The sequence below is a fragment of the Sitophilus oryzae genome, unplaced genomic scaffold (genome assembly GCF_002938485.1).
Source record: "Sitophilus oryzae breed Bouriz unplaced genomic scaffold, Soryzae_2.0 scaffold_1179_pilon_pilon, whole genome shotgun sequence".
Lineage (NCBI taxonomy): Eukaryota > Metazoa > Arthropoda > Insecta > Coleoptera > Curculionidae > Sitophilus > Sitophilus oryzae.
Window position 1 is genome coordinate 2400591 of NW_022145814.1, and position 13781 is coordinate 2414371.

The 13781-nt window shown below is 34.1% G+C and overlaps 1 protein-coding gene across 2 annotated transcripts in view; it reads left to right on the top strand.

The window, feature by feature from the left end:
* Positions 1 to 7766, top strand: part of LOC115891349 (1-acyl-sn-glycerol-3-phosphate acyltransferase alpha) — a 102858-nt gene extending 95092 nt beyond the window's left edge. For both annotated transcript variants that reach the window (XM_030911799.1, XM_030911798.1), the window contains exons 4-6: positions 3065 to 3246; positions 6096 to 6258; positions 7374 to 7766. In XM_030911799.1, coding sequence (XP_030767659.1) covers positions 3065 to 3246; positions 6096 to 6258; positions 7374 to 7546 — 518 coding nt within the window. In that variant the 3' untranslated portion in view covers positions 7547 to 7766. The remainder of the gene's footprint in view (positions 1 to 3064; positions 3247 to 6095; positions 6259 to 7373) is intronic.
* The last annotated feature ends 6015 nt before the right edge of the window (positions 7767 to 13781 follow it).

The window sequence follows — 13781 nt, forward strand, 5'->3', positions numbered from 1 at the left end:
AAGTACAAAAGGTTGTATACTTTTATATGACATGTACTTTTATATGACAACACTTTAGTTTTTGAAAGGTTGAGGCATAGGAGATTAGAATCGCACCAAGATTTAATGGTGTGTAAGTCACTGGATATAGTATTATATAGTGCCGTAACATTTGGGCCGCTCCAAGTGAAACTAGTATCGTCCACAAAGAGGCAGATTTTACCGCTAATGTCTAAATTTGCAATGTCGTTGATAAACACCAGAAACAAAATATGGTCAAGTACTGAACCCTGAGGGACACCACATTCTATAGGCTTTCAAGAAGACATAGACGTATCAATCCTCACAAGCTGCCTTCTGTTGCCAAGATATGACTTAAGCCATTCGAGCGGCACTCCCCTGAATCCATAGTATTGCAATTTGTTAATTAAGATATTATGATTTACACAGTCGAAAGCCTTACAGAAGTCACAGAAAATTATAGCTGTAGAGTGATGGTTATTCAGGCTAGAGTATACATTATTAAAAAGGTCGAACATAACATCATTTGTGCAACTGTTACTTAAAAATCCAAACTGATGGTAGAAAGTACTTTATATTTAAGGAGAAAAGATAGAAGCCTTTTTTTAACCAATTTTTCAATTATCTTAGATAATGTTGACAGGAGAGCAATTGGGCGATAGTTCGAAGCTTGATCTTTATCTCATCCTTTATGCAGAGGAATAATTATTGCTGTCTTAAGGCAGTTTGGAACAACTCCTTTTTGAAATGACTCGTTAATTAAAGTAGCAAGATAGATTACCGTGCGTTCCGGAAGTTCAGAGAACATTTTGAGAGTAAGCCCATCAGTCCCCAGATGAGGATTTATTTTTAATACTTTTAATTGTACTACGGAGCTGATCTAATGCTACGGGCGTGAAGAAGAAACTGTGTAAATTCTCATTCGTTTTAGGGAGATATGAAAGTGAATCATGGGAAGGAGTTATGGTGTTCACTAAATTTTTAGCCACATTAACAAAGTAAGTGTCTAAATCTTCAGGTGAATTAAAGACTGTGCCAGGCGAAGAAGTCTTATTCCTTAAGTCATTTACAATAGCCCAAGTCTCCTTAGCAACATTACCGGATTTGGCTAGCCTTCCATTATAATAAATGTCCTTGGCAGCTTTTATAGTCTTACAATAAACCCTTCTATAAAGTTTCACGTAATTATGAAAGAAAACGCTGCCTGTGGATTTTTTAAGGTGAGATAATGAACGCATGTTCTTTGCAGATATACGCAAGCCTGTCGTAGACCAGGGTATACCTTGCTTAATTTTGATAGGCCTAAGAGGAAACGCCTTACACGCCAAATTAGACAAGGTATTTATAAGTCTAGAAAATTGGGAATCGACGTCAGCCGAGAGGACAACCCACTCAGTTGTTAAGGTGCATATTCACTTGCAACAAAACACTCCGAACAAACTAAACGTGCCGCGCACTCCAAATAATCTGCAACAAAACATTTTCCGGGAGCGATCTGAACGACCTGCAACAAAACATTTTGCGCGGAGCGTTCCGCCTGTTTGCGGTGTTCGCTGCGTTCCCACCAGTAATCAGTGTGTGAATCAGTGTTAGTGTGTTTGTCGATAAGGATGCATCTGATATTAGCATAGCCGCTGGTGCTTTTTTAATTATAGAGGCATTAGCGGGTAACAAAAAAGAGAAAAAAAGGAAAGGACGAAAAATGTGGGCAAGACGTTGTTTTAGCGCCGTCAATGGCCTTACTTAGTGACCTAGATTATATGCATAAGAAGAATTTAATTAATTTAATAATTAATTATTAATTTAATAAAATAGGCTGCCTTTTAAACTCATCAATTAACTCTAAACACTTTTCTCTGTTCCACTTCATAGCTAGGTACAGTTTAAAAACACCCCAAACACAACGAACGTTCAAAACTGCCGTATTCACTGAACACCGGCCAAGGAACAAATTCTTTTGAGCAAATCCCGTTAACCGACAAGCTTCGGAAAATGTTTGGCGAGTTCGGTTCGGTTCGGCGCGTTCGGTTCGGTTCGGCGCAACGTACTGACTACACAAACTTGTTACAGCGCGCGCGGCGTGTTTGGTTCATTCGGAGTGTTTTGTTGCAAGTGAATACCCACCTTTAGACATAGGTGGTGAAAATTTAGAAAATTTTTATCCGAAAAAATACGGCCCAATTTGAGCGAGGACTCTACAGTCAACGAATTCCGGGTCAAAAGACGACAGGACATAGTCTATAGTACTAGAGCCAGTTTTAGTTATTCTAGTTGGTGAGTCAACATGCATGAGTATACCAAAAGAATGAAAAATGGACTGGAGAGGCTCCCTAGCTGCACACACACTGGAAAAGTCAATATTTAGGGCGCCACACAAAATTAATTTACTTTTTATAGGTAGAGATTGAAGCACGCTTAGCAATTTTTGACTGATTAACTAACCTTTACCCCAATCTATTTTTTGTTCGACTGCTGATATGCTTGTCCCACCATAAAGCTGTTAAGCATTCTGATTTTCATTACTTGTCGGTCCTGGATTGCAAGTGTGAAGAAAAAAAATGAAAGTTTCAAATGCCTGGGTACTACAGGTCATAAACATGGATACTTTATTGTAGCATCCAGTCATTTGAAACTTTCAATTTTCTTCACTTATACGAATTTCATAGGTGACATCCGAATTAACTAACAAATATATTGTTTTATTATGACTCACTTGAAAAAATCCTAATGTGATATTCTTCAGTGTGATATTTCTTAAAAAGTCAAGCGAGTGCTGGGGTAGAACCCTGAATCCTGATACGCAAAATTTAGTGCTTAAATGCTTATCTTGAAATTACACTTTTACAGCTTCTTTTCTATGGCCTTAGAGCTACCTGAACAGCAAAGAAACAGCGCTAAAGAAAACAACAAATTGACAAGCTTAGACAGGAAGTCACATCGAGGTTATTTAAACTTATTTACTATTTTTGAAAACCTCTACTTAACCCAGAAAAACGATACCTTTTAATAAAATTATCTGTTCTGTTCCTACCGAGGTTCCTACAATATATTTTTTCTTTTTCAGTGTTGGCATACCTATGGCCAATTATGGACAATTGTACTGTGATAGCAAAGCAAGAGGTCTTCTATTTACAGCCTTTCGGTTTGGCAGCTTGGTTATGGGGAACTATTTACATCAACAGAGTTAAGTCGAAAGATGCTCAGGAGGCAGTAAACAAAACTGGAGAGATTATTAGAAAAAGAAAGGTAATAGTAAAATAATGCAACTGCATTAATAAATATTAGAGGTATTAAAAAATAAACATTGGAATATGAACATGAAAATTTTAGTCTAAATTGTGTCACTGATCTTTCTATTTCTATTGTTAAATAGTAAAAATGTTTATATTAAAAAATTATATTTTAAATTATATAATTATTAATAGTGATGGGATAACTCGAGTGAAAATTCGCTCGAGTACTCGATTATTGCAATAACCGACATTGCTCGATACTGAACGAGCGATGCAAGTGACGAGTTACGAGCGACGAACGCAAGCGATCCTAGAATGAAATAAATTGAAATCCGATTTTAATGTGATATACTCGATAAAAAGCCGAGCGAAGTTTCTACATACATTGCAGGTAACAAATTTATACGACGTTATCCGTTGCGTATTTGCGTGACAAAATTTTACGACCTACATCGACAATGCCTTGAAATAAACTAAATCAAGCAAGCGATCAAGCGAATCGCTCGTCACTTTCTACTTGCCATTCATCACCTAAAGAATATGTGCTCTGCACACGCAACTTACTGCTTGGCATTAGTGGTGCAACAAGCGACGGGCGAAAACCCGTATTTTTAAATACGGGCGATATTTCGCTCGATTCAATAATCGAGTACTCGATTATTGAAATCGCTTGAAAGTCGAGTACTCGATTATTGAAATTAATCGGTTTTTCCCATCACTAATTATTAACTTGAGAAATAATGTAAAAATTGATAAAATTTATAAGTGTTGGCATTAAAATTTCCCATAAATCAAATGGTAATATCGAGCAAAATGTGTGATCAGACATAGCAGTTTTTTTTTTGAAAGGGTAAAGGATGATTTTGTAAATAATTTTTTTTTCATTGTTATTGACGTGATCCTAGAATGAAATAAATTGAAATCCGATTTTAATGTGACATACTCGATAAAAAGCCGAGCGAAGTTTCTACATACATTGCAGGTAGCAAATTTATACGACGTTATCCGTTGCGTATTTGAGTGACAAAATTTTACGACCTACATCGACAATGCCTTGAAATAAACTAAATCAAGCAAGCGATCAAGCGAATAGCTCGTCGCTTTCTACTTGCCATTCATCACTTAAAGAATATGTGCTCTGCACACGCAACTTACTGCTTGGCATTAGTAGTGCAACAAGCGACGAGCGAAAACCCGTATTTTTAAATACGGGCGATATTTCGCTCGATTCAATAATCGAGTACTCGATTATTGAAATCGCTTGAAAGTCGAGTACTCGATTATTGAAATTAATCGGTTTTTCCCATCACTAATTATTAACTTGAGAAATAATGTAAAAATTGATAAAACTTATAAGTGCTGTAATATCGAGCAAAATGTGTGATCAGACATAGCAGTTTTTTTGCAAGGGTAAAGGATGATTTTGTAAATAATTTCTTTTTTGATTGTTGTTGACGGTATGCACATTTTTAATCCAACATTTCGCATTTTTTTCCATTAAAGATGCATCGTTTTGTAAGTCGCATACAGTAACGGATTTCGAGTAAAATGAAGATATTTTAGAATTTTAAAGTTATGTTTTTAAAATACAGTTTTCTTTCTCAAAAGACGTTAAAAAGATATTTTTAGGAAAAAAAGTACTTATGTAGTGTTTGTGAAAAATGAACGTTCCTTTTCAAAAATATTTATATGACGACTACTGATGTTGCTATTAAATTTAAGGCAAATTTTTTATGTCAAGCTATATTTTTAAAAAATTTATCAATTTTTTTACAATTATGTATTTATTTTTTTAAATAGATTGCAAATACGAATTTTACTTTACAATTAACCATTTTATTAATAATCGTTTTATTTTTAATACATACCTGCGGCTTTGCTAGTTATTATTTGTACGTAAATAATCATTCAGATGTGGAAATGTGTCCAACAATTTTCATAAAAAATCTTCTAATTTCTTAGAAAATATATAATAAATATGTACCCGCTTACTACTTATCATTTTTAATGTACTTATTACTCGTAATATACAGTATGCCCCCGGATTGTTTTTACAAGAGGAAAAAAACTTTTTTATTATTGACATTTTCAGCAAAATGCATTCTTCATAAAAATTTTTGCTTCTTCTAAAATGGTTAATCTCGTTTATACCTACTTTTCCAAATTTCTATACCGTTTAAGAGAATATTAAAAAAAACATGAAAATATAGTTGAAATTTTACGCCCTAAAAATCAAAACGCGTTTCTATGGTAATATAATTTTGTTTTCATTCTTTGATAGAATTTTAATTAATGTCAAATTTTTTCTGTTTTAAAATGTAAAAGCAGCACAACATTTATTTAGTTCAATGCTACGGAAAGAGTGATAAAGTTGTCGGAAAATTTGATACTTTAACAACATCATAAAATAATAACGTTAATCAAAATTAATAATAACCATCTATTAAAGAATGAAATCTAAATTATATTACCACAGGAACGACTGTTGATTTTTAGGACTTAGGAGAAAAAAAATCAACTCTAATTTCATTATTTTTAATTTTGTTTAAAACGGTATGAAAATTCGAAAAAGTACAAACGTGATTAACCATTTTAGAACAAGCAAAAATTTTTATGAAGATAGCATTTTTTCAAAATGTCAATACCTAATAGAAATGTTTTTCCTATTGTAAAGACAATCCGGGCACATACTGTATACATACCGGCTTTGCACGATATTATCTGTATGCAAATAGGAATTCAGATATGGAAATATGTCCAGCAATAATTTTTATATATATTTTTTTCTATTTCTTATAAAATATATTAAAAAAATATGTCCTGGTAATATGAAATATTAAATAATATTTTTTGTTTTATTAGGCTCGGGTACTTATTTTTCCGGAAGGAACTAGAAACTTAGGAAAACCTAAATTGCTGCCATTTAAAAAAGGCGGATTCCACTTGGCTTTAGCCTCACAAGTTCCTCTTCAACCAGTAGTGGTAACGCCGTATAAATTTTTGAAAAACTTCTCATTTGAATCAGGTAAGCACTAACGTCAGTTTTATTGTGTTTATATTTATTTTTATATTTATACCATTATTTCAAAGAAATATATTTAAAGATTGGTTAACAATAAAAATACACGTAATATCTATGGGTGAATCACGGCGATGACACGTTAGGCTGAGAACATAGTGGGGCGACGAGGATAGCGGCGAGTAAGCAGCGCGACATCGCGTCCAAAACAAACCTGTGAAGACAAGTACGTGTGAACCTAGCGATCTGCTCGAGCGGTTAGATCGAGCGGCGAGATTGATTCAAATAATTTTGCTTTCGTCGCTCTGTCGCGCTGTAGAAAACGATGGATTCCTAAAAATTAATAGATTTAGTTTTGTAAGAGAGATTTTATGGGAACAAAAAGATAGTAATCACCATAACCGGTACATTTTATGCCGCAACCGCACATGGCATTTAGTGAACTCCGAGCGCTTGTCAACTACCAAGCGCTCGTGATCGGACTTCGCCGTTCCGTCCAAACATGCGAGCTGATAGCAACAACATAGAGACGAGGGCTCGTTCTCGTCGCCGATCGAGTCGCCGAACTCCGAACTCTGACTATGTATATTATTTAAAAAAACCAAAAGGCAAATAAAATAGCTTTTTAACGATATATCATGTTCCTATACCTAAACCTTCCGGTTTCTTAAGCAGATTTCTTTAAAAATTTATAACTTTATTATTATAGTTATTTAGAAAGTAAAGTCTAATTGATACTGTATAGCCATGCAATTGCTAAGTCATTATAATTACAGAAATAACGATGTCCAATACGGTTCATTATAAGTGTTGATAGGTAATTGACTAGATAACATTTTGTATCAAATTGTTGAATAGAAGCTTCTAGAGACACTAACTGAATAAATTGACTAGATTTTACATGAGATCATATAACTTTTGGTAGTGGAAAAGCTGCGTTGCAAGACTTGGTGGTTTCTACATTTTATGTTTTTGATGGGATAATTCTTACATTTGCCTTCTAATTTTTATAAATTTTTCGGCATTAAAAAGAATTACCATTTAGTAATCACATAATAAAGATTTAATCACTTTCTAAATTGGATTCCATATTATTCTTCATGATGACTATTTTGTTTCAGGAGATGTTAAAATAAAAATTCTTCCTCAAATTCGTACCAGTGGTCGTAGGAAAGATGATATTCAAGACTTAATCGACGAATCCTATAAAATCATGTCTGAAGGTGTCGCAAGTTTAACCAGCGGTGATCATCAGCAAGTTAATGGGTTTAGTAATGGAAAGAAAACCGACTAGAAAAATGTGAACATTTAGAAAGAAAAACTCCATGTACAAACCATTTGGTATAAGTGATTTAGACTGATGTAATTAGTGTAATTTATAAATATATTTTTGTAAGTACTTGTTGCCAGTGTTGAATTATTAGAATATTTATAAGACAAAGCCTTTGTTAATTGTTCTTAAAATCCTTCTGAAAACTATTATACAATTTCTAATAAAAATAGTTTTTTATGAATAGCGTTTAATTTTTTTTCCTTATGCATCGATCACCAGGATCATTAGCCATATACAACTTGTTATTACTCTTACAAGGACAATTCAAAATTTAAAAATCTACATTGACATAAACATTTCAACTTGAGCGACAAAGGATCAAAAAAACTAAACACATAAAAAGTAGAGATACAGAAACAAACAACAAGAAAAATAGATAATTATTTACATCACAGTATCACAGTTGGATTAGAGCATCATAAGCGAGTATCACAGTTGATTGTATATATTAATATCTTTCATAATATATTTATAATTTTTTCTTCTTCGGTTAAATTTTCCCGCATTTCATCACGTATATCGAATCTACTTCTTTCTACCGTATATTGAGGACATTCACATATAATGTGAGTTACTGTCAACAGAACATCACAGACTATGCACATTGGAGGTATTTCTCTTTTAAGTAGATATGCATGAGTCACCGCAGTATGCCCAATATGAGGACGATGCATTCTGGATTCATCCGCTCGTCCTAGTGCAAGATGTCTATAAGGATGGGGTTGACGGATCCTGTCTTATTGCATGAAGCTTTGACAGTTTACCTGCCCACTCATCCTGCCATTTCCTTTCTGTTCTTTTATGCAGTAGTACTTTAAAATCATGTTTAGTATCACCATTAGTTATATAAGGGAAATCAATGGTATCTCTTCTAGCAGCTTGCTGAGCAGCTCCATCTGCCATTGTATATTGTTGCCTAGTATATTAGTATGGCTTGGGACCCATACAAACGTGAGTTTGTTTCCCTTTTCGCTGCACTCTTGAATAAGCGTCTGAATTGTTTGTTTAAGAGGATCATGGGCAAATATGTCATTAATTTTAGACACGATCTCTAAAGAGTCAGAAACAAAGAAAAACTTGTTTGATTATATTCTTCGATGACATAAGGCTTTCCAGATCGCAAAATATTCTGTGAAGAAAGCTGATGCTTCATGTCTCAAAGTCCATTGGAAAGCTGACCCGTTGGTAATAATTGCACATCCAGCACCAGTTTGTGTTTGGTTTGGTTTAATAATTTTAGATATAAGAGACTGTACTTAGACCTGAGCCGTAAGTGTTTTCGGAATACAGTGCATTTAATTTTATTCTAGACCCGTCTAGTTATAGTCTCGAAACAACACTGAAGCACTAAGGGTTATCTATCCTTAATACTACAACTACTACTGTTTAGTACACTCATTTCACACTAGACATAATTTAAAACTTATTAGTAGAGGAAGTGAAGGTATTTTGGAATAGTAGTTACAAAAAAAATGCAATAAATTATTATGGTTTATTTTGAATAAAATAAATAGCGTGCCTAAGATCTACATAATATGTTGAATTCCATACGAAAGTTTCAAAGTATTTAAAGTAATTTAAATGGATTTTTTCACTCATAAAAAAAGTGCAAAAAATCTCTGTCGATGTAACATGCAGGTAATTTGGAATACCACCAAAATAGTAGCAGATATGTTGTTTATATTAAAAAGGTAAATAAAATATTGTTAAAAAAGTATTTAAATATTTATTAAAGGAGAAAATTAGGTAGAATATTTACTTTTATAGTAACACACATACGGTTCCGGCGTCATATCCGACATAAAGTGCACTCATGATTCCCATGTGAGGCACTGATCCCACTATCCTTCCCTTGTATCTTTCCTTCGCCAAAAATGACATAATAGCTTACTTTGGGTTTTTCTTATTACCGATTCTGAACCGTCCTACAACTGTGATACGCAAGCGCAGAATGAAATATGAAAAAAATAATAATTTGCGCATGCGCTGCACTGCCGTCCTAACAGAAAACGCAGCAACTCGAATTTTAGCGATTTTGAGATTTTGGTAGATTTGCACTCTTTAACATATTTTCTATCAACCTGCTATCTCAGATTTTTCGAAAAAAAAATGTTCCCCCAAAATTTGAAAAATTAAATTTCAGTAACTCTGACACGTCATGTAATTACTATTGAGAAATGCAGCAAACATAACTCCTAAAGAGAAATGTAGTATTCTAAAATATACTGTTTAAATAATTTGTATTACCATAAAACTACGTCACATATTTTTAACCTGAAATGCAGTAACTTTATTGTGCTAGAATTAATGTATAAAGATTTCCGGAGCAAACATCCAACCTTTACGTGCTCTTACGAGTTGTACAGATTAGCAGTTAAGGCTAAAATTATATCCTTTACAAAACTCGGACATGAGGAGTGTGAGTGCTGCACGGTATTTGAAAATCATGGTCACTCGAAAGAAATATAGATCTGGAATGTGAGACGTGTAAAACTTACAGCGTACATATAAAAAAAGCTGCGGAATCAAGAAAAATGCATAGAGAAGAAGCTGAAAAGAAAGAAGTAATGATGAATTTGCTACTCGGCAGATTTGCAAAAGGTCATTATGCTCCCCAGGTAAGACCAATATAAAGTGGCCTTATTTACACCACGTATAATTGCTTTTAACGTTCCTGTCGGGAAAAAACAAGTTGGTGTAAAACCAGTAGCTGCTGTTTGGTATGAAGGTGTTGCTGGAAGAAAAAAGGAAGATATAAGTACCTCCCACTCCATCTTCTTGGAAAATCGGGATTTCGCAAAAATTACGTTATGGCTGGATAACTGTTCCGCTCAAAATAAAAATTGTTTTTTTTCCTTTCTGATCTATATGGTAAACAGTCCTGACATACAAGGAGTAGCAAAGAAAATATGAGTCAAATATTTCGAGCCCGGGCATACGCACATGAGCGCGGATAGTTTCCACCATCAGGTGGAACTTTCTATGCAATATAAGGGTAGCGTGTGCGATTTTAAAGATTTTAGTAATGCCGTACAAAATGCCAATTTGGGAAAAGTAACGGTAATTGAAATGGAAATCGGACACTTCTACGACTGGCTTGATCATAGTTCCCAAGCCAAAATAAAAAAAAACGGATCTGCGACCATATTTGTCCGAAATAACAATGGTGTTTGCAGAGCGGGGAAAAATTGGTTACAATATGTTACCAATTATGATTCAACCACTCCAAGAATTTTAAAGTTTTTGAAGGTTAAGTCTGAAAGGGACGGGATACAGAAACCAATTCCTCGAACAAATCCGAGAGGAATAAGTAAAGAAAAAAACGACGACATAATAAAAAAATTATGCCCTCTTATGACAGAAGAAAGAAGGCAGTTTTGGAATGACATCGATGTTGCTGATAACGTCAGTGATTTAAAAACTTCTTTTGAATAATTTTTAATTGTTATTGCAATATGTAGTACTTATTAAATTTACTTTTTCGATTTAAGTATACATATGTATAATAATATATTTTTTCTGTACATACATTAGCTGTGGTTTGGGGCTTATTTTTTATTGTTATACATATTTATTCAACTTTCCAGTAGTGAAATCCGGAAATAAAGGTACTAAAAAAGCAAATTATGGAATAAAGTTAAAATTATTATAGTATAGTTTTACAAAAAAGGCTAAAAAAGTGACCTTTTTTCTCATTTATCGTAATAGCGGTACATCAAAGAATACTAGATAAAAACGCAGTAAAATGGCAAATATTCCTGAGTTACTGCATTATTATTTAGTAATGACTAAATAAACATAATTGAACTGCTAAGCTAAAATGCATTTAATTAAATTATTTTTTACCAAAGTCATTAAATAGGATAAAAATTAGGCAAATATACAAAAAAATACTTATATTTTAATATTCCTTAAAAAAAGTATCATTTTTTATCAAAAAGGTAACTAACAATAAACAAACAGTAAAACCTATTTTTCTCGAAATCCTTTTTTTGGAGTTACTGCGTTTTCTGTTAGGACGGCAGTGCAGTGTTTGAATGCATGACGCTTCAGAATCGGAAATAACAAGAAGCCGAATAAATCTGCAGACTCTTCTGGCTCTCTATTTAAATCAAATTCTGGAGCGAGTTTTGAGGAGGTCGAAATAATTCAGCTTGCAATAGATCCACTATTTGTTGTTGTTTTGTGATTTTTGATCCTGTTGCCCTATATTTCTCCTACAATTAAGACCAGATTAAAACAAATCTATCGACACCGGACACCTTATATGTTAAAATCCATCAAACAGGTTGAGCTACAGTTTGGTTTGATGAAAAAAAAGCAGAAATAACAACGTCATGTTTGCTGAAAAAAAGCAGCATGATGAAAATAATTTGGACTATTCCAAATTTGCATCAGTTGTAGTATTCCAAATTAGCAACATTAAGATCTACACCGTAATCTGTAAAAAATATATATGCATTAATATATGGAAAAAAATACATTTAACAAATTAAAATATAAACCTATACTTACCTGAAGACCCAATTAAAGTTAATTTAAATAAAAAATCAGGGCAGTGATTGCCGATTACCGATTTAATTTCCACTAAAGAAGATTTTGTCGCGCCAAACCAAACCAAATTATTTGTTCACATATTTTTGCTTTGTGTTATAAATTTATATGAGTACAAAATCTGTTGTCCACTAGTTTATACATACCATATTTAAACAGATAGCGCCACGCATAGCTTCAATATGTGAGCATTCCAAATTACCAACAATATTCTGAATTACCCTCATTTCTATATATTTGGTTTTTGGGTTCAAAAATTGGTTGAGTCAAAAGAGGTGCACAAAGATTGAACGAGTCGTTTATTTATAAAAATGAAACGTGAGATTCGATTCATCGCGTAAGGGGCGTCCAGACCAGATGAGCGAGCAGTAACGAGCGCAAGCAAACATTTATTCAAATTCGCTCGTGATTTCCGCTGCTCTCGAGCACATGATCAGCTTCCGTCCAGACCTAGCGATTATTTGTATATTCGGCGTTGATCGGTGTGTGACACTTCATGCTCATAATGTCGGAAAAAATATTACTTGTGCGTCTTTCACTGTATTTTATAAATTGTTGAAACATCAAAAGAGAAAATGACTGCAGAGGAGATGGTTTTTAAAAATCGAGTTTCTCATGGTGGTAACAATTTACTAAACGATGTTGAAACAGAAGATTCTCGAAAATTTAAGAACTTTTGTGGGATGTCCCTTACGGATTTTAATACCTTATTAGATTTAATTGACATAAAAATAATGAAAAGTGATACCAATTACCGAAAAGCAATTTCACCTTACGGGTCATGGCGATTTTTGTACTCCTCTATTAGTTTTAAAACAACTTCATTCAGCCATTCCATTTTTGATATTCAATCGCAAACGTGGTAAACAAAATCCCGTCCAAACCGAACGTGCAATAGCGCGAATTTTCTTTGATGTACCGACACGGCGCGTGGAACAGCGACGAGCGCGAGCAAGCAATCATTCCCTCGCTCGCAGAGCCGTCCACACCAGTTAAGCATTCCCATAGAACATACCCGAATTCTTGCTCGCTCCTGCTCGCTCATCCGGTCTGGACACCCCTTTAGAATACGCTTCGTTCAATTGAATCGTGGCCAGCACGGATGCATAAAATTTGAACGAACTAGTCGTAAAAATGAGTGTAAGGATTGAATCCGATCACAATACGACTCGTTCGTTTCTACGGCTCGTTCGTTCAAAGAATCGTGAGATTTGATGCATTGCTTACAATAGGGTTCGTTCAATTGAATTTTGAACGAACGAGTCGTAAAAAGGGTCGAAAGAATTGAATTGGACTGCGACTGGTTCGTTCAAAGAATCGTGAGATTTGATGCATTGTTTACAATACGGTTCGTTCAACTGAATCGTGAGCAGAACGGATTCATAAAATTTAAACGAACGAGTTGTAAAAATGAGTGTAAGGATTGAATCCGATCACAATACGACTCGTTCGTTTCTACGGCTCGTTCGTTCAAAGAATCGTGAGATTTGATGCATTGCTTACAATAGGGTTCGTTCAATTGAATCGTGACCAGCACGGATTCATAAAATTTGAAGTCGTAAAAAGGGTCGAAAGAATTGAACATTGGCGTTCGTTCACAGAATCGTGAGAATTGATTCATTGCTTACAACACATTTGGTTT